Source organism: Cyclopterus lumpus, chromosome 5 (assembly GCF_009769545.1).
Source record: "Cyclopterus lumpus isolate fCycLum1 chromosome 5, fCycLum1.pri, whole genome shotgun sequence".
In the NCBI taxonomy this organism is placed as follows: Eukaryota; Metazoa; Chordata; class Actinopteri; order Perciformes; family Cyclopteridae; genus Cyclopterus; species Cyclopterus lumpus.
Genome location: NC_046970.1, coordinates 5,849,741 through 5,876,537, shown reverse-complemented (window position 1 = coordinate 5,876,537; position 26,797 = coordinate 5,849,741). Strand labels below are relative to the sequence as shown.

The 26,797-nt window shown below is 46.4% G+C and overlaps 1 protein-coding gene across 1 annotated transcript in view; it reads right to left on the bottom strand.

The window, feature by feature from the left end:
- Window positions 1-248: 248 nt before the first annotated feature.
- The window catches only part of slc25a26 (solute carrier family 25 member 26), a 43,119-nt gene continuing 16,570 nt past the window's right edge, over window positions 249-26,797 (bottom strand). The window contains exons 6-10 of the mRNA XM_034533516.1: window positions 16,803-16,847; window positions 13,729-13,798; window positions 10,276-10,340; window positions 7,367-7,440; window positions 249-2,353 (exon numbers count right to left, since the gene is read on the bottom strand). Coding sequence (XP_034389407.1) covers window positions 2,257-2,353; window positions 7,367-7,440; window positions 10,276-10,340; window positions 13,729-13,798; window positions 16,803-16,847 — 351 coding nt within the window. The 3' untranslated portion in view covers window positions 249-2,256. The remainder of the gene's footprint in view (window positions 2,354-7,366; window positions 7,441-10,275; window positions 10,341-13,728; window positions 13,799-16,802; window positions 16,848-26,797) is intronic.

Below are 26,797 nucleotides of genomic sequence, written 5' to 3'. Positions count from 1 at the left end.
TAGATGCAAAAGTATACTTATGTACAATATATTATGTTGAACATTGTTGCTCCTGGATCGATCACAGACAACCCAATTATCTTCAACACATTTCCTTGTCGTTGGTCATGGTGGCCACAGCACTTAAAAGAATAAACTTCATAATTCTCAAAATTCTGACCCTTTGCTTTTTTATTAACATAATTTACTTCCAATACTTAAGTACATTTAATATCAGAACATTTCTTTTGATACTTAAGTACAGTAATTATCAGATACTTTAAGACTTTTACTGAAGTAGTATTCTAATAGGTGACTTTTACTTGAGTAATTTTCCAGGAAGGTATCTTTACTTTTACTCAAGTATGGTTTTTGGGTACTTTTTATACACCACTGCTAACATGGCATTGAGAGTAATTTATTGAAAACAAAACTATCTGAAAAACCGTTGAAGCCGTGAAGTGTCAAACATGGCATTGAAGTGTCTAATAAAAAGAAAAATCACATATTGCTATTTTTGCAAGCCTGTTTTCCTTCATGCATATTATGAACAGGATGAAAGGAGTGACGAACAATGGAGTCAAAAAAAGAGCTGAGGTAGCATTTTGAGCCTCTGCTCACATTGTGAGAGGTTATGGAGAAGCCATCAATTCATAGACATGAAATCCAGAGACATTGATCTCAAAGCAGTAACACACACACACACACACACACACACACACAGGAATGTGGCTCCCTGAAGCTCCAAACACAGCAGCCATATATTTTCCTTCTGCGGACTGTTTAGAATATTTGCTATCAAGTCGGGCTGATTGAGGGTCAGTGGCTGACCAGAATGTGCATTCCAGATGGATGTGTGTCACACATGATGATTGACACACTACCGGCTGTGGCCTCCACCAATCGCACGCTGTCTATTGTTGTCCCAACAGCCAGGGGACGAGCAGCAGGACAAACGCTCCCACCTGTGAGGCCATCCATCTCCTGACTTACTGAGTCTTCAGTTTTGCCTCTGCAGGGACCACGCGGAGCCAAGTCACTGAAGACCATAATCATAATGCAGACACTAACCGTATATGATTTAAATAATCCTGAGGAGGAGGGATGTCCTAGTCTTGGATAGTGGAGACAATCAGTAGGCGTACAAATGGCTACAAATGAGAACATACTTCTTAAACATGTCTGTCATTGAATGAATTCCTGAGAAAACCAATAATTTACTTAATAAAAATGCATTTAATTTAACAAAAAATATTATTAATAATAATTTCCTCACTTAATCAAGTCATACAGATAATTTCAGTTTTAGGACAATCGACAGCTGATAACTTGGCAAACAATATCAGAATCTGAACGGCCCACTGGGAAAGTAGACAAGTTTTAGCTGGCTTTGTTTTAATGGGTAATCTGTATTAAACCTTAAATGATGGCATTATATACATTTTAAGTACAGCTGTAGATGCAGCTGATATTAGCTTAGCTCCCAGAAAGAAAGCAAACAAACAAATAACTCTTTGCAATAAAGATCCATCTTTTCAACTCTGACTACGAGTAGCACCACTGAATGGAGGAGTTAACGGATGTTCTCTATTGAGTAACAAACACTTTTTGGACAAGTCTGCAGTTTTTAGATTAAGAAATCCCCGCTTACACTAAAGAACCAACATACAATTATTTCACAATAAGCACGACAGATATACCCCAAACTAATAAACAAATGCTCCATTGTTGTCAGCATCTTGAGTATTAGATTAAAGCTCTTGCAGGTGGATGAGCTCAGTGGTGCTCCAGTGGGAATTTAACAATGGCGACATATAGCCGTGTCCCTCCCCCGGTGGGTCCTTAACAAAAAGGTGGCTCGGCTCGACAGAGGGGGAAATATGGATAAAGCACTAAAATTATCATAGAGGGAGTAGAGGGAGATTTACGGGGGACCGAATCACCAAACATCACTTCAAAGCATAAAAAGAGACACGTCTTTAATACCACAACTCATTGATTCTCACACACACACACACACACACACACACACACACACACACACACACACACACACGTTTAATAGTAAAGATGGCTCATTGTGTGACAGGGTGTGGCTCCATTTCATCAAACCACTGGTATCATCACAGAAGTGCGTGAGGTCAGCCTGTTCAGGAATGCTGCACCCCGGGGGGATGTCATCCGGCCAGTGGACGATGCATCCTCCAAGGGACGAGGTAGCTCCGCCTCCTCCAAGGGACGAGGTAGCTCCGCCTCCGCCAGGTCAGGGACGAGCCGCTACAGCAGAGAGCGGCGGGCCTCCTCGTAGGCTCCCAGGAAGATGAAACCCCCGACACTGATGAAGGCCGTCCTCGGGATGCTGCCCGCGAACAGACTGTAGAGGAAGAAGAGAATAACATCACGCTTTCATTCAATGTTTTCATCATTTAATTCCAGTGTTCATACACTATGCAGTATATATAATTCATATTGATTGAAACTACTACGGCTTCTAGCTAAAATTCTTGACTAGTTTGAGCTAGTTTTACAAGGTTCTTACGAAAGCCACTCAAGACAAATGTGTCTATGCTGGAATTTGTTTACTTTTTTGTATATTTTGCTCAAAACTGTTTGCAATTGTGTAGTTTTGCCACATGCACCCGCCGGCACCTCATCAAGAAGGAACAGTGACAGCAGGAAGTTGTTTTTTTTCTTTTCTACGTGTCCAAAGTTTGCCTGCTGCACCTTTAATTATCCCACCAAAACCCTGTGAACCGAGCTCAGGGCAGCTCCGGCTGTGTCGGGCGTCACTCCGCTGATAGAAAGAATCTGTGAGTGATTTGCGGGGGCCTTCGTGGGAGCAGGGGCCTCGTGTTCGGGTGCAGAGGGCCTCGTGGGAGCGGGTCAAGCTTGAGGCCTCGTCAGTGGAGAGCCACTTCACAGAGAGGGAGAGGGGAACAAGACAGGGCGACCGAGGGCCCGACAAGAAGCTGTTGACGTTGCGGGGGTCAGAGGATGTGATCGGCCATGAGAGAGCCCGAGAACCAGCCCCCTCCCCCACCCGTCCTGCTCCACACAGCTGTTTTTGGGATTAGGCTTCAAGCCTCCACCCTGAGGCGTCCCTGGAGCTCTCATTCCCCCTTCTCTCTCTCATTCCCCCTTCTCTCTCTCATTCCCTCTTCCTCTCTTATTCCCCCCCCCCCCCCTCTCTCTCTCTCTCTCTGAATGGCATCCACACATGTCCGTCTGCCGTCCGTCCACTTCCCTCCAGCGACGCCCCCTCAGCTGGCTCAGTTATTCAGGGTTTTCTCCTCCGTCTCCCTTTCTCTCTGCGTCATCCACTTCTCAGACACGCGCTCGTCTCGTCTCGTCCCGTCCCGTCCCGTCCCGTCCCGTCCCGTCCCGTCCCGTCCCGTCCTTTTGCCTTTTCGTTTCTTATTATTTTCCTCCCAGCTTCTCTCCGCCTGTCTCTCCCTCGCCGTGAATTTGTCGACCAACACCTTCTGACTTCCAGTCCGCCCCCGCGCTCACATGGCACGACCCTATCCGAGCCAGATGTAATGGATGAAGAGCAGTGTGTGTGTGTGTGTGTGTGTGTCTTTTAGGGCAGACATTTTGAGTAGTGTGCAGGTGTTACCCAGAGCATTGAAAGGGAATATTTTCCACCTTTTAATTGCGGACGTCGAATCAGTACTGATATATTTTCTCCAGTGTCATCTCTCCTGCTGCGGATCCAATGCCAGATGTACCCACATGTACCCAGGATGCATTGCGCGCGAGTTTGCTACGTTTTACAAGGAAACTAAAATAAACTCACAAAATACCAATGAAGTAAATATTCTCCCATCTAACCATTTAAATACAATCGTACACCTTCGGAATTCAAGTTTCTCTTTTACACAGAACTAAGACGGGCTTATGGTCTTGTTAATAAAACCAAACGCATCTTTCCACTGTTCCAACAATCAGCGAGTCTGCGTCGGTCAAAATGAATCCTTAATTCATGGAGAAAGATGTGAGAATATAACGGCTCTACACGCTCTCTGCCGGCTGACCGTGAATAAATATTTAAAACGTGTCTGATTTAACTTCTCAATATTTAATGCGATCTTCTTAAATACAAAAAAATGGAAGAAGATGATAGACCCCGACTGTCAGAAACAAAATACTGGACCTCTAATAAAAATAGAATCCATATTTTTACTAAAGTACTTGACTTGAAATGGTTATGACATGGATGGATATTCCCGGGATTCATAATCATTTAAAAAGACAAAATCTATTTTCCATCAATGTGGGGAAAGACATTTTCTCACTCAGATTCACAAAGACACAGACGTCAGCAGGAAGGTCGACCCCCTTTGAGGACGACTGTGCAATGTTTCCTTCGTACTTTGGCGGAGGAGTGACACGCTCCACTTTCGTCACTCGATCTTCTCTCACTCTTCATGCCGAAACACAGCCACAGGTGCTCTGACCGAGGAAGGCAACAAGCGGGAGCCAATCAGGTGCGGAGTGGGGCGGGTTCATGCCTTTTTCGCCACAGTAGTGGAAAAAAAACCATTTGGCATCCCGGTGAGCCGTGACAGTGAGCCAGCAGGCACGAAGAGGAGGACCAGAAAACTAGTATTCAAGGGAGTACGCCTGCATAACAAACTTGGCGTGTACAGTTTGAAAAACACGAGCATTTAAAAAGGCTGGGAGTGCGACTGAGCTGCATTATGGGAAATAAGATCCAAATCTCGGGGCTTTGCTGCTTAAATTTGAACCATTCTTCCTTTAAATCTGTCACTTGGGAGTCTTCCAAATGTTGTGGAAGTGCAACACTAAATCATTGAAGGACTCCTTTAAGAATAACGAGCATCGATCGTGATCATGATACCGAGATTATGGATGGCTGCATGTCATTTCTTAATTTCTCATCCCGTTTTGGCGTAACGGATTGATCTAGAGTTCATTGCATTACGCTCCGTGATCAAGGAAGAAAGTTTCAGCGTAGCCAGCGACGGGCGAGCCTGAAAGCGTGTCTGTGTGTGTCTGTGCGTGTCTGTGTGTGTGACGGCTAAATCCAAAGTGCGTTTGTGGAAGCGCGGACTGGTGTCGAGGCCACAAATAAACGCAGAGACATTAGTCAGAAGTGGTTGTCATGACCCTCAGCATGCTCTTTCCATCTCAGCAGAGCGTTCCATCACCATCTGCTGAAACATAAGTCACAGGCCCGCAGCGGGAAAGTACTTAGCATTACTCACACAACAATATCGCACTCGATATCCAAAGAGAATCAAAGTCCAACGACTGAGAGACAAGCAAAGACACAAAAGACGTCGACACTTAGCAGCTGGACAGCCGAACGACGACAACAACGCGGTAGACGCAACAAGTCCTGACATACTCCCTCCATCTCCTCATGTGATGGAAGCGTGTGAGGAATGGACTCATTTTAAAACTCAACGCTTGTTGAGTCTCAGCTCTCTTGACTGCTGTTACATTTCCTGTCTGGGATCAGGCCCACCTGTGGACTCTGAGAAGTCAGAGCAGAGCCAGAGCTCAAGTATTCGCCGCCCCCCCCCCGAATCCCCCGAGCACCCTGACTCACTCTGACATAGCAGCCTGGCCAGCCACTGAGAGTCGTCATCGCCCCATTGTCGGCCAATCGGCTCTCCTGAGGAATCAGACTAAATATAGTTTCGAGGCATGACGGGAGACGACAGAAGAACAGCGGCAAACTCAAAGTGAACGCCGAGGCCCCGTTTTAACCTCCGTGGGTCTTCATCAAAACAGAGGAAGATGCATCAGTCAGATGTTACAGACATTCCTTCAGTCGGAGATGGGTCAGGTGGATAATAATAAAACTACAGTTACAGCAGATTCCCAAAATGTGGCTTTGGGGCAGTTCTTTGGGAAAGGAGCGCATTGCACATCTGTGCCAACGATACACCTTTACAAGTCCAGTAATACTCGACACATTCCCCACTGCCGCAAGTGCTGAAACTGTTCAGGCCAAGAACAACGATCCCCGATGCCATAAAAGGACAAATACGGCGGACCGCACGTTTCCAGAGCCGCGGCTTTGTTTTGCGTGAACGCGGCGCAAACACGTCCTTTGTTTACTTTTCCCCTCCCTCACGTGAGGCACGAAGCAGACGCAGCCCGGAGGCCATGTGGCTTATTAGTCTTTGTGTTGACACGCCTCCTGGTGCAGTTTGGTGACTGGGGGAGGCCGGGGGGGAGCCGCGCTGCTCTCTGCTAACCCCGGGGTCTCTGGGGCATGGCACACACACATGGAAGCACTTTAGAGCTTCACTACACTGCAATTGGGCCTATTACCATAATTATAGCTTTAAAGCCCCAGCAATTTGTATCAGGCATGCAGCAGCACAACCACCAGCCGTCGGCCCTGCGGAGCAACAGACCCCTTTTACTCTCGACACACTCTCTTTTGTCTCTGTATTTCATTATCTTAGGTGCCCTCTTCCCCCCCCCCCCCTCCTCATTCTCCACCTACTCTGGTTACATCAGTATCAGGAGGGGAAATTATTCACGTCGTAGAGCTGATGCTCTCTGGGCTGCACACTATGAGTTTTACAGCCCCAGAGGACGGTTGGAGGAAGGAGAGAAAGAGGAACATCAAAGAGCTCCCCTGTACATCACCACTTGTTGCAGCGGGCAGAGAGGGATTTAGGGTTTTCCATAGGGGCCCGCCAACTATCACCTCATTGAGATCCTGCAACCGTCTCAAACATGAGCGTTATTCAAATTGAAGGCTGGCTTATTACTGATGTCTGAAAGCAGTTTGTAGGGAATCACCCCTTGGCTCATCGTGAATACAAAGATGAAATGCAATTTGTCTGATTAGATTCCAGCACTGCAGTCTCCACAAACAAACAATAACACAGTGGTTTGTGTTTGCAAGTGTTTATGAGTGAGTTTGTGAGAGGTGTCCCACTGGTGTTTGGCCCAGTCCCAAACCAAATCTGCAATAAGCATTATGCCGAGGTGCATCCTAACTAAATGATGGCGGCTTGTGCACAAGCGGGCCTATTATTCAGCGCGGCTGAGGGTTTGTTTTAGTGCTGGCAGCCCTCTGCGGCCCCATTAGACCTGGCCTTTTGTCCGCTGTGCATCATAAACACATCAAAACACTCAAATAAACCCTTCCACTCGGCCCCTGAAACACCTTAATCAATAGAACAGTGCAGCAAGTGGGCAGGAAAAGCTTTTAAACATGTCATTTTTCAGCCGCGGCCGTAAAGTCACGTCCCCCGTAGACGAGCAACTCCATCATCAAACTTAATTACGTGAGGAGATCAGGTGCAGTTAAATCAAATCACGTAAAATAGAAGCTTTTTAAAAAGGCTGTTCTGCTCCCAACAGTCTTTAACATGAAGACACACACACACACACTCACCCTGAGAGGCCCTGGCTCCTCCACACATCGTGGAGCACGAGCGGGATGTTGCCCCTCGCTGTGGTCGACCCGGCCTGGAGAGAGAGAGACGGAAAGAGGGAAATCAGAGGCGTGATGAGGGACGGATCGTTTCCTTCACTTCCTGCTTCTCCAACAGACACCCTGTTTAGTCTTCCTCAGCACCCCCCCCCCCCTCTCTTCTCATTCCTCTGTGTCTCCCTCCGTCTCTCCTCATGGACAGCTGTGTCAGCGAAGGTGACGCCCCCAACACCCACCCGGGCACCTGCTCGGCAACACACCCAGCCATTTGCCCACCCAAAAGCACACTCGCCGACTTCTCCCCGTCTCCCTCCAACTTATATTTACACAATACGCCTCAGTTTTAATCCATCACTGGAGTGGCAGAGGGGGCACCAGAGCTGCAGTACAGGGCCAGTTGGGGTTAAGTGAGGGTGGGGGTGGGGGGCACAGTGAAATGAGGGGAAGGGGGTCGGGTAATGTGTCCAGGAGCGTGCACGCCGACCCAAGCGTGCTGGAGGCAAGTTTTGCGGCGTCCGTCGTTAAATTGTGACTCCCAGATCTGCTGGACCGAGAAGGAGATTCCCACATTTCATTCATGTGAGGAGGGGCACGAAGACACCCATATGCCTTATGTTTCTGTTGGAGACCCTTCTCCTCCCCTGGCAAGTTTTATTTTCCTTCACCGCCGTGGAACGGTAGAGATGAGGGCGTCCAAAACACACACACACACACACACACACACACACACACACACACACACACACGCACGCACCGTATGCTATTAAAATATCTTCAGGCAGCTCAGTCTATACATTTCTTTTTGCTTAAGTTGGCTTCCTGCTTTTATTATCCGAGTTTCTCAAGAGTCGTAAAAAACCACATGTACTTTACGCCGACCTCGGCATATGCAGTGACCCCCGTGCAACGAATGCCATGTAATGAAAAACGACGGCGACGACTGCTCAACAGCCTGACGTGGAGGGGCGCGACCGCCACATCGATGGCAGCAGCGGGGTCACTGAGCCGCGTTGTACAGTAGCAGCGGAGGAGGCGTGCTGCTGCAGCAGGAGTCCCGCCCTGGAGGTCCAGCTGTGTCCCGCCCACTCCGACCTCGTCTGGGCCAGGCTGCCGACAACACAACGCGACTCTTTCATCCTGCCCGCCGGAGAGGAGAAAGAACCGTCTCCTTCTGCTACTGTGGGGACGGAAACCAATGTGACAAGTTCCCACACCCACATGTCCTCCCCCTTCGTCCAATGCAACCTATCCATATTAAGTCGGACACGGTAAAACATAAAAATGACATGCTACCTTTTAAGGTGAAGCGCTTTCAGGTGGAAATGGACATTTTAACTGCCAAGTTCATTTTGAAATACGCTGCTTTAATATGTTTCACGGCCTCGTGACTTAGACAAAGCACAATTACAAGTGCATCTTTTAGTACATTTGTATTAGAGCTGAAACAATTAGCAAATGAGTTGATTGACAGAAAATGAATCGACGCCGTCTTATTAGTCAATTCAGCATTTTACAAGAAAAGATGACAAACATTTGCTCGGTCCTGCTCTGCAGTTGTGAGCACCTGCTGCTGAGAGTAAACTCATGTCTCTGAATTTAAGTTGGCCAAAATAAGACACCGCCTATAGACAACTATTACGGATCAAAAATCTGCTAATGGAAAAAAAAATGAAAAGATAAAGAAAATACTTTGTTTTTGAGCTAGCTGGGTCAAGTATAAATTACTCAGTGACATATTCACATTCTTTTTGACTTTTTAACTAATTCTGACAAAACAAATGTAGCATGCTGCTTTTGCCCAAGACAAAAAAACTAAAGAGCCTGAAAGGGGCACAAAGGATGTTTCTTTTCATGTCCAATGGGCTATTTTTCATGCTTTAAAAGAAAGCCAACACATTAAAGTGTAGATAATCAAGTAAAAAAACAAAAACCTTTTACAAACGACTAAATGATTCCACAGAATGAAATAATAAAAATCCACACTGTAAACTCAGAAAGCTCCAGTTTGAGTCTCGTATTGTTGAACATGCAGCGCTGGGGTTTCATCAGTTGACTGAAGTGAATCAAAACTTAACCTTATAAAGTTATAAAGTTAGAAGCGAACCTCGTTGAGGCAGCACAGGCCGAGTCCTCTGCTGGTGGTGAATTACATGCAGCTGCATTTCTAATAATGTTTACAGGAAGTTCCTGTTCCGTGCAGTTCCACCTCCAGCCAACGGCTTCTCGCAAGAGATCAAGACTGTCGAAGTGTTTTGTTAATTCAAGTATCTCATTAATTAGGTCGCTTGTTGGGAACACTGTGTCTTCTCCGAGGACAGGCTGTGTGTGTGTGTGTGTGTGTGTGTGTGTGTGTGTATGTAGGGGGGGGGGGGGCTGACTGGGGGTAACTCTGAACTCACTACCCTTATACACACACACACGACAAAGTGAGGGGAGCCAGACGTACAGTTAGAGCGAGCCAGACGTGAAGCAGGAGGTGGATAGCGGGAGGAAGAGGAGGGACACCACTACACAGAAAGGGGGGGGGGGGGGGGGCGGCGGAGTTAACAGGAGGGACACTGGCCTTCTGGTTCACCTCTCAGTGACAAGCAACCTTGAGATGGAAATTCCCCCGGAGCAGCAACAAGTCCTCACTCCAACACTAACCATGTATCCAAACATGTCTTACCGACACTGTGCACGGTCCAGGTCGGGTGATGGATGTGTGTATGTCTCACTACTGTCCCGGTGCTACCTCGGCCTGCCTTGTCCTTTGGGAGGCTTCACCTGACAGCAGTGTTTAAAAATCGCTGCCAGATGAGAGAGGAGAGGAGAGGAGAGGAGAGGAGAGGAGAGGAGAGGAGAGAGAGTATGTGTGTGTGTGTGTATACCTTTGCGAGCATGATCCTGGTCTTTGCCACGTCAAGAGGAGTGGTAACAAATGCCGCTACTGCACCTACAAAAGACACACACACACATTTAGCAAAGTGCTGACATAAAAGGCTTTGCTCTCAGAAGAGTCTTTAAATATTGAAAATAAACCCATAAAAAAAGTCCAATTACTTAACCATAGATACAGTAACATATTAACTCAGCAATAAACAGAGGAACTCTTGGGCCTCTGCTCCATTTACTTCATAAAAATGATAATATTCCCCATCCGAGACTTTCCCTGTTATTAGACCACAAAAACCAGAAACACACACTATTCCCACCGCCCCCTCTTACCGCCTCATCCAAGCCACACCTTCCACTCCACACACGCACGCACACACAGAGACATATTCAGGCCCACAAATTCACACACACACACCCTCTCCAATTAGTTTTATAGAGCAGTTACACCAGAACTTCCCTCCGGTCCTTGGGAGCTGGATGGGCGGCACGATCCAGAGGTGTCCCCACTGAGCCGCAGTGTGTGAAAGTACAAAAGTGTGTGTGTGTGTGTGTGTGTGTGCGTGCGTGTCACTCTGCCACAAACATTGCAACTGCTCTGGGTAAACATATCCATATGGGCCACCGAGGAGTGCCTGTAAGCGAGCCGAAAGGACCAGTGTGGTGTAGCACACCGTTACGTTTTACTGGTTAATGCTGGCTCAATAAAAGATTTGAGGGTTTAAATGATTGTTTTTTTCCGACTTGGGGTGGATAAAAATCATCTGTCTGTACTGCAGCCTGTTTTGTAATAACAGAATTTAAAAAAAGAAGGATAGCAGTAAAAAAAAGAAAAGAAAAGAAAAAAGAACTTAGGTCTAAATTGGAGGATCTAAAGTTGTCTGGAAAAACCACGTGATGAAAGTGACACAGTGATGTAATCTAGTCTCTGGTGAGTATTTTTTTATTTTTTTTCTTTCCCTCGGTGGCTCAAACGGGGTCAAGTCCGTCGTAAGTCAAGGCAGGTTGCACATAGGGAGATTTAGGATGATTAAAGGCGCCTGTGTGAGCATTTCCAGTGTCAAACAGCTTATGTACGAGTGAAAGAGAGAGTGTGAAGCGCGATGTCAGGGGAAGTGACTGAAACTTGAGGATCCCTCTTGGACAGCAGCTCGGTCGCAGAGGGCCGTGAACTTGATTCCTACGCTCGACTCCCCCCCCCCCCCCCATACTGCCACCCCCCTTGCCTCGCTCTCCTGCTCTACTCTAGATTGCCTTTCATCCTCCCAATTAGATAGTGTTTAATAATTTCCCCTATAAGGTATTAACGATGTTTTCAATGTACTGGATATATCTGCTGTGTCATTGTTTTAGGCTGAATACTATAATACAACAGAGCTGTATATGTCCCTATTTATTAATAGGCATTACATTATCACAAAGGATTAATCTACACTAACTTTACCAAAGGTTCAACCCAGCTAATGTCTTAAGATAGACCCTTTGACAACTCAAAACAAGTTTTTAGTACTCGTATCTCTCCACTTTTTCCTTGTCTATTCTGATTTCTTTCTCCTCTTCCTGCCAGCGTGGACACAGTCCAGGTCTTAGCTCCTTGGGGTGCCGTTTCCCTGTCCCCTCTTCTCTCCTTCACTTCCACGTCACCATCCACCCCCCCCCCCCCCCCCCCCCCATCTCCCGGAGAAGCTAACCTCGACCTTCCCTTCCCGTCTGGTGCGGCGTTGCGAGAGTTATGGACCAACATCATCCAACAACTGAAGACGGCTCTGCAGCATTGTTCTTCTGAAAATGTGTATTTTGTTTGTGGTTCTGCCTTCTTTTTTTTGTTGTTTGTGTGTGTGAAAAAGACAATTGTTTTATTCAGAGCTACAATACTGTAAATCGAGGTCTTCACCGGTCCACCTGAACCCTGGGACCCCAGACAAGACCCAGGACCTGTACGGGTTTGCATCCACGGTTTATACTGTCAATCGGGTCCGGGTCCCGTTCTATCAGCGTGGGTTCCTGGTCTGGTTTACCACCCTGTCGTGATCAGACCGCACCGATCAGGATTCAACAAGACGGCAAAGCGCATTCCAAACGAATCGTGTTTGTCAGTAATCTTGACAGCAAGTGAACTTTTAAGTCTTTTAAGTTGGAATAATGAGTGGATCAGCCATGCTGGGGAGGAAAACCAGAACACCTTTTGTTTCAACAGCTTTCTTAGCAAGGAGGATAGAGGGTAGAAAGCTACTAACACATGCATTAGATACATAGGTCAGACGCTAAGTTTTGATTGGACAACATATAAAACAAACTACATAATAGAAATCAGCTGTGAAATCAGTGCCAATCAGGGAATCGGGTCCATCAATTCTGGGTTATGCACAGGTCTGCGTACCAGCTTTCAAACAATAGACTTCTGGCCACCCTGGATTTATATATTTTTGGTATGCCTTCATGTCAGTATGTGGTCATTTAATACATATTTCCCCTGCCAATGCCTCTGTATCAACTTCAAACTTAAACCAGGAAAACTTTGTTTCCACTTGTTCCGACTGATGAGACTTTTGCTTGAGGGTGGGAGGAGCTATGCTCGTCAACGGACTCAATGAACCAATAAAAATGATTGGTGTCAGAGACGCTTGTAACTTGTCCCGCCCTCACAGATCCATCTGAACTGGATGTGAGTCCCCTCTAAATCAACATGTTAGGTGAAAACAACTGAGAGGCTGTAACCATGCGTATGAAGTATGAGTAAATGAAAATGTTTCTATGTTTCAAATTCAACATTTGAAACATTGACAATCACTGAATCTCTTTGACTTGAGCTTCGAGCCCCTGTAGAGTATTTATCTCTTGTGTTTTACAGTCTGACGTAATTCTCTGCTTTCCCCTATTCATTTTGTTTTCACTCTTCCCTTCATTCACTCCTTCCCTGCGCCTTTCTCTCTCTCCCTCTCTGTCTCCCTCTCTCTCAAACCACTTCAGGCCCCAGTGCTCAGGAGGTCACACAGCTGCAGGGGCCCAAACCCAGGAACCGGCCCCTCATCCCTGCAGTCTCCTCCCTTCGATGTCTCCTCCAGACTAAGAGTCATATGAGTTGTATGATTTTGTATTTGCTAAGTTGCTGTAGAACTATGATAATGAGTCATTTTCTTAGAAAGGGGGCTGAGCAATGGCTGGATTTGCTTTTTTAATAGTTTTTACTTTTCCTCCATCCATTCTTATCTACTCTATATTTCTGCTCTGATCTGCTGTGCAGGTGAGGATGTGATTTGCCAGCTGAGCTCAATGTTGTGGAATCTGACAAGAATGTGGCTTTGGGTAAACTTGTCCTGCCCTCCTAGCCATCTATTCACCTATCCATCCATCGATTTAGCCGTCCATCCCTCCCTCCCATCCCCTTCTTCTTCTTCTTCCACCCCAACCCCCGCTTCTTTCCCAAAGCAGCAAATAATCCCCTGCACCTGCAAAAGCTCCGCACACCGCAGCCTGCCAAGAGTAGAGCGTGTGACCTTGCCTCCATGACCACAGAGTCTGGGAGAAAGAAAGAGAGAGAGAAAGAGAGGGTTGTCGATAGAGGAGGATGATGAAAGAGGGAGAAAAACGAGAGAGAAGATTGTAGTTAGCGGAGATATCAGACACATTGAAAACACATTGTGAACCTTGGTCTGCTCTGGGGTCCAGGGCCCGCAGCTGGGAACCCGGGTTGGCCGGCTATTTGTGTATAGCCTTTTCTCCCCAGTGATGTCATGCTACTTCCCAAGAACCCGGGACAGGACAAGAGGGACGCATGAGAATGTGCTGCCGCGGCCCCGCTCCATCGTCTTTACACATTTAGTCCAGATGCCATCATGTTGCAGTAGAGTATCACGTATCACATTCTTGTATTTTTGTTAGCATTCAGCAGTGCAAATATTATTGGTAGAGTCCTATAAATTCACGCAGTCAAACTCAAATTACATTGGGGCCGCTGGCCCCGTCATCCTGTACAAGTGGGGCCACTTCAACACCCCGCAGGAAGAAAAAATAAATACAAATGCAACTGGTGTTTACTTCTCCTGCCCCTTTGTACAGAGCCCTGTTCTCCATGTTTAATAGTGGAATGATGATTCCTAGGCAGCTAGAAGAGGCAGTAAATTACATATTAAAGAAATGAGGGTAGCTGAACGCCCCTCTTGGGGAAACTTGTCTGTCCGCCTCAAAGGCTTTATATAGACAACTTGAGAAGTGGGGGTGGATCATGACATTCCCATGCAGTCTGGTAGTGCGGTAGACCTGCTATGCAGAAGGTTACCAGTTCATTAGGGTTTTGTCAATACAAATGACATTAAAGTAAAATACACAAATAAGTCTGTGTGTGTCTGAAAACGCTCTCGTCGCAGCACTGCTCGCTGCTACCAACTGAGGTTTTTTTTGTTTTGAGAAGGAGCTCCTCCGTCCCTCTTCCTCCCCCGACTCGTTTCAGCAAAGCGAGGTTAGTCTTTGCATAAAATGCATGTGGACAGCTGCGCTGCCTCGGGCTGAAAGGTATGATTACTTCACAGGGGGAGCAATTGAGCAACAGCATGGAGCGATTACTAATACTTTCTTTGTGCACCCCGAGTTTAAATCGGCGGCATTTAATCTCCTGCTCCTCCTATCTCTCACACATGTGGACATCACACAGACCATGTGTGATGCACATGCAAACACAAACAAGTAAACACACACAGAGAGAGAAAGACAGAACGGAGAAGAACTGGCAGACATGTACGAGCTCAGGATGTGTCATGTGTATTCCATTAGAGAGATTAAAAGTGAGATTTGTTTTTCCCCCCCCCACATCAAAGGCCTCGCGCTGGGGGATTCCTCTCCGTCTCTCTCTCTCTCTCCATTGCTTCCTCTTTGTTTCATGAATAAATAATGAGGGGTAAACCTGGGAAAACAAACTTTTTGACCTCCGAACCCGCGCGTCAGGGTCAGTGCATCCCGTATGTGCCGTGCGTTTGTAAGTGCATCTCATTGGCTGAGTTAGAGTTCCCATCGTGCCTCTCGCACCGAATTCCTTGAATGTTCCTGTGGCTCTCGGTGTTCAAATCGTGACCTAAAAGTGATCCACTTCCTGTTTTGCTAATGTTGTTTTTGGGGGTGTGTGGGGGGGTAAACTGCAAGTCTTATTCTCCAGTTGCTGTTGGGGGAAAAAAACACAACACAACCACAATATTGAGGAATTAATGTGTGAAGGAACGGTGAGAATTATTCAAATGTCTATTGAAGTCTGGCGAGAGGAAAATAACTCTCTTTGCAGTGACCAGCGTGTGAAATGTGTTCACATTGTGGGCCTCTTGAATTATAAAAAAATGCCTCTCCGTGATATCACTCGGACAAGTTGAACTTAATGCACTCCACGAAAAGCATGCGTCTGCTTCCTTCTCTTCCTACCGGCCCACAGAGCAATTGGTTGGGATTCGCTCCCTGACAGCTGTGCTGGCTCGGCGTGAAGTAGAAAGAAAAAGGCCATAACGCAGCACATTACTATCCCACAGAGCAGATGGGCGAAGCCCTCTCAGATTCCCTTTACTCTGTCCTTTATTCAAGCTCAAGCACGTTGTTCGTGCCTGCGGACATCTTGGTGGTCACTGAGAGGAATGGCAGTTAAAAAAAATTAGCTGTTTTGTTGCAAGACGCTTTTTTTCCTCTCCTCCTCCTTGCACGACTAGTTGGCCATTGTAACTGGAGGAAGCGCCTCATTAGCTATACAGAGCACCCTGTTAATAGAGAGGACACACATGGGAGGACTGGGAGTCAGGAGCCAATGGAGAAGAGGACAAGAAGAGAGGAGGAGAGGAGAAGAGAAGAGAGGTCCAGATTCCAGCAGTTCAGCTCTCCGCCAACGGACGTGTCCAGATGGCCTGGAGAGAGAGGGCCTTTGAGCGAGGGACAAAGAGACACTTGTGAACCACCAAATCTAACTCTCACTAATGCACACACACACACACACACACACACACACACATACATATATACATATACACACACACACACACACACACAGCTGTGAAGCGTATTGTTCGCCTTAGCTCGGCCGTTAGCTCCTAACATTGATGGAATGTTTGACTGTCCGCCCTTGAGACATGATGTCACGCCAACGAACCGTCTTTTCAAAGAGATACAGCCTTTCATGTGATTAGGGCCACACAATGAAAAGAGAGAGAGGAGGCAAGGAGAGAGCAGAGGGGCAAGAGATATAAACATAATAATAAATAACACAGCTAAGGAGACAGATATGCAGGATATTCTCGTGATAAATCAAAGGCCGGCTTGATGGTAGTCGGGACATCCCATTAAAGTGGGGCGTGAAGTCTCATATTCACCTGCCACAATGATAAAGGGGAATGCAGAGGGTGAGCCCGCTGTAAATGTGTCAGAGCGTAAGCACACTATTACAACTTTACTACGGATTTATCACGGAGAGTGATTACTGTAAATGATGGTACAGAGGACCGGAGGAGAGTGGAGTGACGAAACAGAAAGAGAGTCAGTGAGATCTGTGACATACCTTTAAATATTCCCAAAGTGGAAACTGCACCAGAGAGAACGGGATCTGAAAAACAAGTAGAGTTTTAATCAGCAGGATTATTGTTGCACTTTTTCTTGGGGGGTGAGGAGGGGGATTTTCCAGAGGTTCAAGTAAACCTCTAATCTCCTGCACTTGTCATTCCTGCCACCTTTCCCTGTTTCCTCTTTCTCATCTGACTGCTCCCTTGATCCTTCTCACTGCTGATGATTACTGAATGAGACAGGCTGTGGTCTGGCAGGCCTGAATGGATGGAGGGATGGATGGAGCACACTTGAAAAAGGAGGAACAGAGGGACGGAGGGAGGACTCTAAAGTGATGGTTGGAGTGCGAGTGTTGCCACTGGAAACACTAAATCGGCTCAGGCAGGAAGTTACAGCGGGAAGAAATCACCGGCAGCGCCAAAGCAAATGACACAGTCAGACCCCCCCCCCCCCCCCCCCACACAGACGGAGAGAAAGAGAGAGACAGGAAGGAAGGAAAAGAGAGAACAAAAACAAAACCCAAAGGGAGAAATAAATAAAGTCACACTGAGTCATGTCATCAGTCTTTGATCGCAGCAACAAGAGGATCATTCTTCCATCTGCGCCGCCTCCTCCGACATGTCCCAGCAGACTACGTTAGCACGTCGGCAGAAGCTGGAGCTCCAGCTCTCGAGTCAGCCGCAGCACCAAGACAATACATGAAGTGTGTTTATGCCACTTAGTGTGCTTATTAAGCACTTAGTCCAGATGACCTCATATAAACACGCTGAAGGAGATTCACTTGCATGTGCTGCATCGGCTCCTTGAGCGCTGAACATAAAACGTTCAAGATCTCGACAACGACTTGGAGTTTAAAGCAAAGGCCATTTTAAAAAGCAAAAGTAAAAAAAGACATAAAGCCGTCCGAAACGAGTCTTAATTCAGCTGAGCACAGCAAATTAGGTTTCCGAAATGATGACGAACAACTGTATGAAAGGTAAGCCGAAGCCAAGCCTGTCGAGCTTTTCCTTCTAGCACACACAATTGAATGAATGCATTTCAGGGTGGCTCGAGGGTCAGATGCTTTTAGTATTTGTAACTTTCACAGGGGAAAAAGATTTGAGGAATAACCCATGAGATTGTCGGGCTGAGGGTGTTGCAGTGTAATCCTCCATAAAACCGATGAACGAGCTCCTATTGTTGCTCTGAATTCAGGCTTCCACACGCGGGATCTTGTGGTCCTGAACGGGTATTTGTGCAGAGACCGGGGAGAGCATGGTAAACCCAGTCCAGATATCGCATACAGTAATATAAATGATTGATGGCACTGTTGCCTCATGGGAACGGGCCAATTGCTTGACGTCCCGTATTGCCACTTGCATTGCCATGCAAACAACTCCACAATGAGCTTCCTCAGGAAACACAGCCGCCGCGACTTCCCCCGACTTCCCCCCCGGTCGTCAGCGACTTCCCCCGATCGCCAGCGACACACCCGCCATCGACTCACACCCGCACTGACTTCCCTTGGTCGTCAGCGACACACCCGCTAAGTGCGACTTTGATCGGATGAACAGTTGTCGAAGAGAAATGATGGACGAATGGACGGGGCCGAACATCGCCTCCACCAGGCCTGCTCCGTGTATAGCACCTGGTACACGGAGTGCTCCGAAATGTTCCAGTGGAAAGTGGAAATCTGGTCCATCTGGGCCCACAATAGCGAATTCTCTCAGTCCTTGGAGATGGTCTGAAAACAGTATTTGATGTAGGTCTTGTAGCCAGCCCCCTGAAAGTGGAGCGGTCCACCATGCGGAGTGAGGATGCCTCTGTTTTCCAACTGTGGTGAGATGAGAGAGCTTTCAAAAAGTGCACCTGTCTTTTATTACCACCCTGATGAATTCTGCTTTTCTTTTTCCCAAGGCCAGGAAGAGAGCGAGACGGACTGGAGAGAGAATGCAGGGGGAGGTTGGCGTTACAGCCACGATTACTAAATATAAAAAGGGAGAACATGTTGTATATAAGTGGAAGTAAATTGAAAGTGAAAGTTAGCAAACTTGATGTAGAAACGTATTTCAGATTCACACTTACTTTTCTTCTTCTTGTAACCGAGTCATTTTAATCTTTGTAGAACTGGATAATGTTTTTTTTAAACCATTCCATGTTATTTTTTTCCCCCATAATAATTAATAACGTATTTCTTTTTACAGCAGCTTGAAATGTAGCGGAGAGAAAACGCCAAAAGAACTGCAACAAGCTAAAAAAGAGAAAAACAGATTGGTTCCTCGAGAGGATCTGGAAGATTTATGACTTGGTTTGACACCCCTGGCACACTCAGCGTGGGGTGTGTGTGTGTGTGTGTGTGTGTTGCTTGGCAGAAATGGAACATCTGAAAAGCACATGTGGCCTGATTAAAATTGATAAGCCATATAGAGTTATGAGTAGGGGATCTGGGCTCCGGACACACGGTGTGCGTTTGGTTCTAAAATCAAATACCATCTCACGTCAACAAGTTATGAACAACCGATGCAATACTTTATCGTGACGGAGGGAGACGACAGATGCAATAAATCTCTCAGCTGAATGAGAAATGAGGAAGACAGAAGTGCTGAAGAAAGGGGATTTTTTTTTTCCTCCCTCCTTTCTTAAACCAGAGCATCCGACCAATGCGAACATCCCGATCATAAAGTATTTGTATTTTCATTCCAGCTGAGAGGTGCGTGCAGGTTGTTCCAGGCTGTTGAATGAATTTCACCACAACCTCAATCCTCGTGTCACCGCTCCGACTTGCTCTAAAAACACAAGCGAGATATCTCAAAACGGCCCACGGGAGCACGCGTTTGTGTTTGATATCATATTTTTCTGGCTGTGGGGAAACCGTGGAGACAGACTCGTGCATCATCGCCATTGCACCTGACAGACAGAACATTGGGTTCAAGTGATCTCTCTTCATTTAAAGCTACCGGGACAGGAAGGTCATGAGTCTCTGTGGCCCGATGGGGACATTCAGGGATGTATGTATATGGTTTTAACCGCTCATGGGACAATTACTAGTTCCCATAACAGACTCAGTTTTATCTGACAGCTTTATCTGTTGTTTATGACTCGACACCTTTTTTCGCAATTGGCCGTTGCAACCTGTGACTCCAATACAAGGACATTCTCGTTTCATAACGTGAATTTGATGCATGGGAAATAAATGTGTGAGCTAATTTCCCCCAACACTTCAGCGCACAGCATGTTTCCATTACATTTCGGGGATTAACACATCAGATATTGTGATGTTCAGCAATGACAATATATATATACAATTAAATAAATATGGAAGACAGTAAACAGTGAGACAGCTCTCATGATGCAGTTGCACCTGTGCAGCTCGGGCACGCCGCTTGAGGACCCCGTTGAGGGGACCACCTGCTCGTAAACGGTTACAGGTGCTGAACTTGAAGTCAAAAGGGGACATTTTCTCCCCCCTTTGGGCCGCAGGGTTTTGATATTCTAGAGTTACAAAGAGGTCTGCCACAAGTGTTTGAGGGCACATTCAGACCGGCACTATGCGTGTCATGGTAGACTAGCACACAGCCAGCGTGAAGGCAGCCAGGCAAGCAGAAAAATCCACCCTGCTGACTCCGCCTCCTCCCCCCCGCCTAGTATAACGCCTCAGCTACCGCGGCCTATTCACCCTAACCCCATTCAGTGGCCTAAAGCCAAGCCAAGTCTGTGTTTGTGGAAGACGGCCACACAATTCAGTCCTTATGTTAACAGACGACACAAACCCCAGTGAAAACAATGGATCGCACAACTACACGGTAACATTTTTATTCTCGCGATGGCAAAGACGGGAGAGCATGTTGTTATCTCGTTTCAGTGCATCACGACCGAACGTGCAGCCGGTATTTAAAACGAACCGCTAGAGGAAATGACCGCTCTGAAAGGCAGAGCGGCGGTGATGTTTATGTGCATTGAAAACGACCGAGGTCTTCCTCGGCCTGCCAAAAACTTTACGAGCTCACTCAACTCCAGCTTGAGCCAATCAGTGCATTTCCATGGCCATGTGGGCAGTAAGCGGATCATAACGATAACCAGGTCTGGGAACAGGACCCGTCACTCAAATAACATTAAAAAGTATGGACCCAAAAAACACACTCGCAAGTAAACAGAGGCATAAGTAATCATTCCTACAGCAACAAAAAACTAAGTACCGTGGATGCGTTCTGCCATGCCAGCGCATCAACAACTATTATATATTATATTATATATAATGCACTATTCAACCGATTGCCGTGAAACGTTGCACACATGTTCATGGGCGAATCCGGCTGACTTTGGGGAATCCCCTGACTTTTCCTCTACCCACACATGTCTGGTTCACAGTCAAATGTTTTGACAACTGTTTAGGATTTTTAAAACAATTTTCTCATGTAGAAAAGTCAAACATTTTAATTGTAAGAATTTCCTGCTCGTTCTTTTTTTTTTTTATGTCTGTTATTCTTTTGGGTTTTGGATGGTTGAACAGAACAAGCTATGCGATGATGTCATCTTGAGCTCGGCTTTGGGACTATGTGAGGGGCGATTTCACTAACTGCTGACATAATATGGACCAAATGAAGCGATAAAGAAAGTAACAGTCAGTTACCCATCTCTCTCGTCTAACCCTAACGGGGATATATCTAGGATAAGACATTTTTTTAAATTGGCAAAACATCGTCTGTCCAATTTGACCCTCTGCTGACCGCTCACTTCTTCTGATGCGTTGTGTCGTCTTGCGGCGTCCCACAGTAAAACAGTACGGATCCCCAATCGACCTTCTCGTAGGTTCGAGCTAAGTTCACCATCATATACCCGTTTTTTGATCAACTCACGCCAAAGTATGACTTTGAAACTTGGCCACAAAGTACAAACTTTGCTCAGCAGCATCTGCTCCCAAAGCCCACAAACATCTGTATCATCCAGCTGGCCTCCAGGGACCAGATTCCACTGCTGGGAAACACATGACCGGCTCTCACAAAGACCTGCTATCCTGCATGAGTGCGTCTGCATTTTTGTATGAATATGTCGGCGCGCTTAATCCTATTTCCACTGGTGTGCGTGCGTGTGTGTGTGTGTGTGTGTATCTGAAGAGCAGGAATTCATGTTAGCTGGCTGACACATTTTGTCACTGATCAAAGGTGACAGTGCCACTTGCTGTGACTGTCAGGTACTATATTATAGAAATATGGAGATTGCCTTAGCTGTGTCACTTTGCTGACAGTGCTCCTGTGTGTGTGTGTGTGTGTGTGTCCTTGCCAACTGTATTAGTGCTAACTTTATTAGTATTCAGAGAGGCTTCGGGCTGTCACAGGTCCTTAGGCACTCGACGGAGGGCAGCAAAAACACATGTCAAAATATATTCACATTGAGCCTGATTGCAGGCAAACCAGTTGGCTGCAATTCGACAAATGACATTTAATAGGTCATACTGCCGCCTCGGCATACTGATGAGTATTTAGAAGGAGGGAGCGAGAGAGAGTAAAGAAGATGGATAATAAGACGGGGAGACAAGCAAACAAATGTATAGATGGCCCAACCAACAGACGAGACATTCATCTTTTCCAACAGAATCCTTACTTTTTGCAGTTTCTTGATATTCAAAACATCAACCTGCTGCTGAAACATAGTTTGGTTGCCATTGAGATGATATAAAGCTTTTTACAGCACACTAGAGACTTTTTATACCACGGCCAAAGAAATACTGACTGCAAAAGTTCAGCCGGGTTCAGCTGCGTTGGAGCCCCTCTACACCGAGAGTAAACGCTAACCTCCACATCTTCGTTTGGGGCGTCGACAGCTGAGGCTGGTGAAAAATATCGACAGATAAACTAATGTTTGGGACAAATGTTTTTACAGTTAATTCTCTCGAACGCCTGTAACCAAATTTGTTGCCAATCCATATAAAAATAATTGAGACATTTCACTCAAAACCACAAACCACAGAAACAGCTCGAGGTGCAAGAGGAAAAGTCCGTGGATGATCATAGTCATGAGCATTCGTCATCTGGGCACCGTGGATATCTGAAACCAATTTCATGGCAATCAGACCAGTGAAGATATTCCAGTCGTGACCAAAGTTTCCATCCAAAAGGACTGTCGCGGGCCTCAAAATGGATCGAGGTTTTAAACACAGCCAAACTTTTAGTTTAGTTTAGTTTGTTGAAATTATTTACTAAATTCTTTTTTACGTGATGCTGAAAAAGCACGCCACGCTTCACGGCGATAGTTTAGGCCTCGCGGTTCGTTACAATGACGTCCTCGCAGATTTTGTGTACCGCCGCGTTATGACATCCCAGACACAAATAACAGGGTTCAGAAAGCCCACGAAGAAAAAAAAACAGACGCGCTCGCAACTCATTCCGCTCTGTTCTCGCCACCACATGTGGAGCAAATGAGCATAAGAGCAGATGATTCACGAGCCAGAGAAGGCTGCTGGATCCCGTTAGTGTTTGATACTGAACGGCCATTCCAAATCCATTTGGCAAAAACCTCCTACACCCGTGGATTTGGAATTGACCAAAATGTACCATTTCAAATGAGACCATGTGTACTCTCTTAAACTCAATTTTATACGCAAAATGAAATCAACAATGGCTCCTTTGAAATGTTAAAGTAGTCCTTTCGAGACACGGTGAGTTACTAAAGAGTTTAGGTTGAAATGACAGTGTTGCTGCCCTGTTGTTCTTCAGGGCCTGCTTTTTGGAGTAGTCCCCTGTCGACCTGAACCGTTTGTCTGAAAAAGTGACCCAACGACTGTCCTCGGACAATCAGGCAAATAATAAATGAGATTACATTTACATTGGAGAGGAGAGGGGAGGAGATTTTAAGAGAAAGCAGATGGGAGTGAGGCGGGGAAGCGATCAACAGCAGCCTTATTCAAAGTGAGGAATTACTCCGGGCCTTGTGAAGACCAAAAGACACACATGGAAGAAGAAGGGGAAAATAAAATGGTACAGACCGGCCAGGTGGAGCAAAGCCTCGAGTCTAAGTCCACATTTATTACCTGCTAATGCAACAGGGCTGTACGCTGGATTCACTTGCGAAAAAAAACAATCAGCCACACCCACATTCCATCAGCCGCGTGTCACTAAAGTATGAAGAGGAACCGACCACGGTGGCGCTGAGAACAAACAGACAGATCAGATTTTAATTTGTTGAAAGCTAATAAAGTTCCGAATGTGCTTCCTCCATGTGTGACAGCGCCAAGAGCTCAAACTCATTCTGAGCGGCAGGCGATCAGACCCGTTCGTCCGTCAGTCGGAGGACAAAACACACGAGAGCGCCGCAAGCGAAGATGAAGAACAAGCAGAGAAAGAGAAAGCACACATAATAAATATATACGAAGGCGTGTTGCTGGCCTGTGCTATTCTAATAAACTATGACAGATATGCAATAAGGAAGCATGTTGACACGCCCTGAAATCTGAGTAAATAGAGCATTTATTTTCCTATGACACTGCAATTATAATTATATATATATATATATATATATATATATATATATATATATATATAAAATTGCAGTGTTATAGGGAAATGATTGCTGTGTTTGGCAATTCTATATATATATATATATAAAGAGTTGGATTACTTCTCTCTTGGTGATATATATATATATATATATATATATATATATATATATATATATATATATATATATATATATATATATAAATAAAAGACCATACATATATCATAAACATATATCATGAACCAACAATCGTGTTATAATTAACTTTTTTTAGTAGAATCTCCTTTTCTTGTATTGTTTGTGTTTATTTACCTTCCATTCACGTTTGTTATCGAAAAATTGACATTTTATTTTGATGAATAAAGTTTTTGAATTTTTCAACTTTAATTACACATGGGCTGCTAAATTATTTCCCAATTAAGGGCAGCTCTATGTTATGTTTCTCAACATTGGACACAAGTCGTGTGTGCACATATGAGCTCATGTCACACCTCGTTACCGTGGTGACGGCACACGTTCCACCCGGCTGTGACGCTGCAAAAACCCTCGCAAAACACAGGACCACGGGGGGGAATCTGTATGTGTACAGTCCAGTAAGAGGGACACACAGAGGGAGTGTGTGTGTGTGTGTGTGTGTGTGTGTGTGTGTGTGTGTGTGTGTGTGGGGGGGGGGGGGGGGGGGGGGGGGGGGGGCACCTAAGTACACCTCAGGGACAGAGGGGTTCAGGCCCTTTTAAATAAATAAACAAACACATAAATAAAGTCAATCGATAGAGGGAGCCGGATCCGGCACTCCGGGCCTGTGTTTGGCCTCTCACTTCATAAGAGAGGACTCTGGGGAAGCGAGAGAGGGGGAGAAGGGAGAGGGAAAAAATAGGGAAACAGAGTGCCAGAGAGAGAGAGAGAGAAAGAAGAGAGAGAGAGTTGGATTACTTCTCTCTTGGTGGTTGGTTAGTGGAAGCCAAGGCCTGCTCTCTCTTCAACAGTACGCTGTCTCAGTGCGCGCGCACGCACACGCGCACACACGCACACACACACACACACACACACACACACACACACACACACACACACACACACACACACACACACACACACACACACACACACACACACACACACACACACACACACACACACACACACACACACACACACACACACACACACACACACACACACACACACACACACACACACACACACACACACACACACACACACACACACACACACACACACACACACACACACACACACCCCCCTGAGGCCCACTTCACACAAATCAGATGGCTATCTAAACCTAAACCAACAACACATACAAAGCAGAACTCCCCCTGAGCTCAGTTCCTCAAAACCTACATTTGTCACAGATTAGGGAGCTCTGGATGTGCATGCAGTGGTGAGCATCCTGCAGCACGAGCGCGTGTCCCTTTAAGGCCCTATGCTGTGCAACTGTGAGGAGTGTTCCGCCTTAAGCGACTAGCAATCACTCATCCCGACCTCTCTAGAACGGGAGTGAGTGCACTTGCTGAAGAATTCCATCTGACAGTTTTGAATGCCAAGGGGAGCGCGCGGAGAGAGTGTGTGTGTGTGTGTGTGTGTGTGTGTGCGTGTGTTTGAACAAGCCAAACTAGGGAGAGGTTTGAGCGGCGGCACGTCTCCTGTGAGCAAATCAAATCGCACCTGGCCGCTGTTCCCATGAGCCCGGCGAATGTCGGCGCAGGGCAGTAATATTCCCGACAAATTAAGACTTGTTCCGAGGAGGGGGAGAGAGAGAGAGAGAGAGAGAGAGAGAGAGAGAGAGAGAGAGAGAGGGAGCCGAGGGAAGGAGGGAGGAGAGGGGGAGGTGGTGGTGGTGGGGAAACAGTGTGCTGGCAGAGATTCAAGAGAGCAATTCCATCGACATGAGAGAAATGCTTCCCAGAAACTGGGAATAATATTTATGTTGTGCAAGTGATTCTTTTTCTTCCTCCCACCTGTGTGCAGCTTGTTGGATCAGAATGGACAGCTGACACAGCAGAACGGGGGAAACGAGCACACGCCTCCTGAACGGCGGACACCTGATGCTTCTTTTTCTCCACAGCCTCTAAGTCGGGGGGGATGTGAAGTAAAGCATGCGGCTAATGCAGCACTGCAGTCTCATGGGATGGGACATGTAAAATGGTTCGTACCCCATCCTGAACACATCCTCACGGGGTTGCGTTTCTACAAAAAGGAGAAACATGCCGCGTTTAATATATGATTTCTTGATTATACTTCTACTATATTTATTATAGTGGTGGTTGTTTTACCCGATGAAACTTCATCAGGTTAAAAACAGGACCGTTTGGATCCGTCACAGCCGCTGACGGATGACATCAATGGCAGAGTGCATACGAGCCAATGAATGGCAGAGTGCATACGAGCCAATGAATGGCGCTGTGCTGTGACACAGGATGCCCCGAGGGTCGGCCAATTAGCTGCTGACAGGAAGAGAGATGTATGGCCGCCTGAGGATCTGGCGTGAGAGTCGGAGTG